At 32.4% G+C, this 6335-nt stretch overlaps 1 protein-coding gene across 1 annotated transcript in view; it reads right to left on the bottom strand.

Annotated features, from left to right (window-relative positions):
• LOC106474338 (transcriptional adapter 2-alpha-like) overlaps positions 1-6335 on the bottom strand; it is a gene marked incomplete at its 3' end in the record, with an annotated part of 16657 nt that overhangs the window by 9003 nt on the left and 1319 nt on the right. Inside the window, exons 2-4 of the mRNA XM_022402649.1 lie at positions 3634-3725; positions 3095-3192; positions 716-775 (exon numbers count right to left, since the gene is read on the bottom strand). Of these exons, the coding sequence (XP_022258357.1) occupies positions 716-775; positions 3095-3192; positions 3634-3725 (250 nt within the window). The remainder of the gene's footprint in view (positions 1-715; positions 776-3094; positions 3193-3633; positions 3726-6335) is intronic.

Below are 6335 nucleotides of genomic sequence, written 5' to 3'. Positions count from 1 at the left end.
ATATAGTTGTAGACCGCATGCTATAGTGTAAATATAGTTGTAGACCGCACGTTATAGTGTAAATATAGTTGTAGACTGCACGTTATAGTGTAAATATAGTTGTAGACCGCACGCTATAATATAGTTGTAGACCGCACGCTATAGTGTAAATATAGTTGTAGACCGCACGCTATAGTGTAAATATAGTTGTAGACTGCACGTTATAGTGTAAATATAGTTGTAGACCATACGTTATAATGTAAATATAGTTGTAGACCGCACGCTAGTGTAAATATAGTTGTAGACTGCACGCTATAATATAGTTGTAGACCGCACGTTATAGTGTAAATATAGTTGTAGACCGCACGTTATAGTGTAAATATAGTTGTAGACCGCACGTTATAGTGTAAATATAGTTGTAGACCGCACGTTATAGTGTAAATATAGTTGTAGACCGCACGTTATAGTGTAAATATAGTTGTAGACTGCACGTTATAGTAGTACCACAGTTTTGTTATCATTACATGGACTGGACTTTACATTATTTTTGCTAAAAGGACCCACTGAATGATAGAAACTATTACAAAAAATACACATCAAACAGATAATTTAATTACTTCTGAATTATTCTGATTTGATGTAAACAACTCTCGGGAATTTCATAGATTCAAATATAATTCCTCTGTACTTTGATATACTCCATTTAACCAATCACAAGCATCTTACTTGAGCTTACCTTTAGTGTACTGAAAGGGTGTTGGATGGATTTCACTCTTACTTTCAGGATCTTGTAGTTCTGAAGGAGCCAAATATTTCTAATAATTAATAACACATATAAGCACATTCGTAAACAAATAAAAATACATGACCAAAGAAAGTGTAAAATATAAGGATATTTCATCTTTAGATTCAATATGATCACAAACTTTTCAAGTATTCTTTACTGGAAGAAGTGACAAGGTTACTGACAGATGTTAAAACAGCTAAGTATGTGAATGGTACTTACAGTTTAACAATATAAATCTCTGTAGAGCAAGAATAACTTTAATTACTCACAAAGCATTCAATTATCAATGTTTGTATTGCAGTTCACAACTACATATTTCAACAACAGTTATTATTCTCCTGTAGAAGAAGTCTACTAATTGAAAGCGCTCCGGTTTTGGGTCTATTTTTGAAATTCATTGGATCTTTTGTGTGTGATCCTGTGTGCTAATTTGTTATGAAAACTGTATTCCACTCATGGCTCACGGACCCCAGTTTACTGAAGGTAACTTACCCCTTCTTTCACCTTACACTGCCATTTTTGAAGATTCTAATATTTAATACTTCCATCAACACCCTTCTTACATTAACGACCAACATATTATAATTAAATACATTAGTGGAGCCACTTTAATTGACCTTTTACACACTATAACATTACTGCCATAGTCTGTAAATATACAGTTCTTCACGAAGAAACTAACGACCTAAAATGACATGGAACGACGGCTTACGACTGTTCTAATGACCTACAAACCTTACTAGTACATATTTTTACTCACCATACTGACCTTCGTGTTTGTTTCTCTAGCATCATCTACCATGATGTCAATAGACATACTGATTTACCTCTAAGACAATAGACCTGTACTACTGACTCTTTAAATCAGAAAATTGACAAATTTAACACCCTTTCATTTTACATCTGTTTACGTAACCCACACTTATCCTTCCTTTCCAACACCAACTTGAAACCAGGACACATTTCTTAGCAAACAATGGTTTCCTCTAATTTATTCTCCTTTATTATTATCTATATTCTCCCTCATCTACAAACAATTACTGAATACTCCAACCTAAGCTCATCAAACACTCCTAATCCTAAATCTCCTTCAACCTCTTTAAGGTCCCTTTATTCTTCTGAAGAAGAACGGTCTACTATTCGAAAGCACCCAAGTTTTGGGTCTTTTCTTTTAAATTAATTGCACTTTTTGTGCATCATCCTGTGTGCTAAAATGTTATCAGTCTAATAGAGAAGCAACTATTTAATATAATTAAAGTCTATTAATGGAAACTTTCTTAATAAATTATGGAACATTAGGGGCTTTTTGGTTCATCCTGACTCTCAACCTCACTCAACAAACAGAAAATTAATCACTATATTACTACTCTGATTTCCCAACTATTCATAAAACCCTTCAATAAACTCCTCTAAATTTGTAGCCTCTACCACTCCAAATGGCGATTTATTTAACACTCTATTGGAAAAATAGAATTGCCCCTTTTGAAGATCTGACTGACCTTTAACAGTTCTTAAATATATAATTTCTTGTCTTAATTCTCTAACAATTCAACACAAAAGTATCTGATGCATCAGTCTTATCATTTTCCTTCATAATTTTAAATCCTTCATCTAGCTCACCTCTGACCTTTCTTTGTTGAAGAGAGAACCTGAACCTATGTTAAAATTACAGAACTTATTTCCCCTGAATCATTGTAGTAGTGTTTCTCTCAACGTGTTCCAATAACTCAATGTCTCTACCGTCTAACGTAAGGAGACAAGAATTATACAAAATATTCCAACCGAAGTCTGACTAGTGACAAATACAACCATGTAGTCAATATCCCTATGTATACAAATTTTGTTAACTTTATTACTTGAAGTGGAAAAACTGTGCCAAAGGCTTAAGAACTATATCAGCCAATATCTCAAGATTATATGCTTTATCTGCATAATTTGGGGGATTCCCATCTAACTTATTTGTGTAATTATGTTCTAAACCACAGGAGTAACCTAATGCTTGGAACCTTCCATGTGTTTGTCCAACTAGCCTCTCTGTAAAATTATAGCATTTTCATTACAGCCAATCAGATATAAGAGTTTATATCATCAATAAACTTAACCAATTCTTTGTAACAATTATTAGAAATTTGTCAAAAAAAAGACAAAATCCATTAGAGAAATAATTTCACCTGTGTATTCTTAGTGAATGTACTACATTTAGAACAATTACTTTGAATTAGGACAAATTCATATTTTTGTAATGAGATACATGAACCAAATGTTTTGACTTTAAACTTGTTTAGAACTAACAAAATGACTTAAAAACTACGAATGAGATTTGGCCACCTGGTAAAGGGGGTTTGGGATTATATACATAAAGGTTGAAATAATGAAATCTGCATTCATCCCTGTTCTTAGTCTGCACTTGACGAGCTATGTCCGTCCTATAAAAAGTAAAAATGTAAAATATATATAATTTTTTGACACAGAAAAATTCTATCTGCTTTTTATACATTTTCCAAGAAAATTATTTTCAACATGCTTAGATAATTTCAATTGTTGTGAAACGTTATAAAATAAAGTTATATCTTTATCCAATAAAGGAGAAACTACAAAAATTGTTTCAATTAAAACTTGTTTTTGAAAACATGACCAAACCTAATACATCTGTATCTACTCTTTCCACGATATTTTACAAATATCAACAGTTTTATTTTTTACCGAGAAGAGTAATCTTATAATAATTTAGAAAACACACAGTTTCAAATCCCAGTTCAAAAACTTCCAACATTCTCAGTCTTACCAGTTTTTTAAGCCAATCCTGATCAGATTAAGAAATAAGATGTGGATACTGATACAAGATCTTAAACAATTTTAAAACTTACCAGTTTCCTAAGCCACACCCTAATATAGCATCAAGAAGTCTAACTTCTTCAGCAGCTGTCCAGTTTTTATCCAGAAGTGGAAAATTATTTCTCTGAACAGAATTAAAACATAAAAGTTTGTTCATTTATACAGTCACATATAAGTATATAAGAAAAATGGTAATTCACGAACATAACATAAACGTTAGTAGAAAGTACATTGTATACATTATTTCACAAGGTAGCAGTTAGTAAATTAAAGAAAGTAACACTAATTACAATTTTTAGTACAGATATTTATTTCATAGGAACCAGAACAATAAATGGTATACAGTGATGGTTAGCTTAAGCCTCTAGAAAAGTCAGTATACTATGCCAGTAGAGCTGTTTGTAGGTCATTAATTTTTATTAAAATATTTATTTAGACACTTAATTTATTATAATATTTATAAATATATTTACATTTCAAGATATTATTTTTTTTATCTGCAAGTTTTCACTTCAAATAATATAGTAAGTAATTACATATTACACACCCACAATTCTTAGTACATACTCAGTCCAGTAAGACGTAAATAATTATTTGAAAAATTAATGAATTAACAAATGAATATTGCAAGACTCCCAACAACGATGCCTAAAAACTGAAACAAATCTTAACTCTTATACAAGTTACAACTTACAATGTGTTTAGTTTGTATTATTTCAATATTTGGTTGGTTAGGCTTAAGGATGCAAATAGGTGAAATACTACATTTGATTTTGATGAGTTGTAAGAAATCTTGCTGATCTAAATGACCTTCTATCACTATGCTTATATATATATATATTCGTATAATAAAAAAAATCTTTGATCACTGGTACCAAATATATCGTTTTTTTGGTGTGAAGACAAAGTAATGATAAAAAACTAGTATAAATGATTATTAAACGTTAGGCTTAACAGTACCAGTATTAACAATAGGCTACTGGTATTGAGTATTTATTTTCAGGCTATAAGTATAAATACAGTGATAAATAACTAGTGAAGGAATTAAGCATTCCCAGTTTGTTAGGTGTAATGGGTGGGTTTTACTTAGGAACTCGGGACTAGTATGTACTTTTAAGGAAGCTAGTAATGAAGATATGCAATTTTTATGTAGAGTTTGTAGGTTGGGGGCTATAATGAGAAGTGTAGATTGTGGGAAATGGCAGCAGGATTTCAGGAGGAGCTTAAGCTTTTACATGCAAGGAATACATCAGCTAACAATGACTTTCAGGAAGTTAGAAACAGTACGATTAATGTTAAAAGCCCTTGGCTTCTGCAGATGAGGAATTATTGGAGGGAAGGAAAACAAAAGGGTTAGAGAAAGATGTGGATGATAAGGTGGTTATAGTTATAGGTGATTCCTTGACAAGACATGTGGATAGGATAGTCTGTTGGGTAAATAGGGAGAAAAAAATATTATTATGTTATCCACGAGCACAGGTGGAGGATATAACCGACAGAGCAGGAGATATAATAAAGGGGGCTAGCAGAGATGCAGTTTTTTGTAGTGAATGTAGGGGGCTAATGATGTAGGGAAAGGTTGGTCAGAGGAGCTAATTAATAAGTACAAGGGGTTGATAAAGACAGTTAAAGAAAGATGCCATAACTAACTTTTGTCAGGGATACCGTCCAGAATTAACTGTGGGGATGAAGTTATCAGTAGGTCACTAGGACTAAATGCTAGGTTTAGGTTAGTACGTAAGGATGAGCAGATTGGCTGGTTGGACTTGTGGGATCAGTTCAGTAGAAGAGGGGAGCTTTTTTTGAATGGATGGTTTACATTTAAATAGGATAGGGGCTGGCTTGTTTGCTACAGCTATCAACTCAGCTGTAAGGGAAGTTTTAAACTTCGACTAGACAGTGGTGAGGGCCAGAAAAACTAAATGCAAAAAAGAATAAGGGAAAGAAAAGTTTAGCACAAGAAATGAGTATAGAAGTAGTTATAAGTATAGGCTTAATTGTTGGTATTGTAATGTTAGAAGTAAATAAATAAAATAGATGACTTTCGAGCACTGGTACGAATGGAGGATTTTGATATAATGGGAATAAATGAAACATGGTTAAAAGTAGATAATTTTGATGACAGATATTTCTTTGAAATACAGGGTTACAGGCTATTTAATAGGGACAGAGTACTAAAGAGAGGGGGGAAGGAATGGCTTTGTATGCAAAATATGAGTTAGATCCTGTTGAAGTTGAGAATATCAAAGAGATTAAAATTATTTGGGTTTCTATTAGTGGATATAAAGGGAAAAGGCTTTTAGTGGGAATATGTTGCAGACCACCAGGTGATACTGATGAAATTAGTAAGATTTGGGGTATCTGGATTTTCAGAAAACATTTAACAAGGTGTTACATAAAAGGCTTGTAAAATAATTATTTTTATACGTGTGGGGGATATGTTAGCAAATTGATAGAAGAATGGCTGGATGGAAGAAAGCAGAGGATTGTTACAAATGGAGTTCAGTCAAACTGGATTAATGTCACAAGTGGGGTACTTCAGGGCTCAATCTTAGGACCTTTGCTATTTTTGATTTACATGATGGAGGAATAGTCAATAAATTACTTAAATTTGCTGATAATATTGAGGTCTTGGGTGTTGCTAACTGTTGCTGATTTATAAAATAATTTAGATCATTAAGTAAGTTTGGCAAATAAATGGCAGATGGGTTTTAATTATAAATAAAATGCAAGA

Source organism: Limulus polyphemus, unplaced genomic scaffold (genome assembly GCF_000517525.1).
Source record: "Limulus polyphemus unplaced genomic scaffold, Limulus_polyphemus-2.1.2 Scaffold7090, whole genome shotgun sequence".
NCBI lineage: Eukaryota > Metazoa > Arthropoda > Merostomata > Xiphosura > Limulidae > Limulus > Limulus polyphemus.
This window is presented reverse-complemented; position numbering and strand designations above follow the sequence as displayed.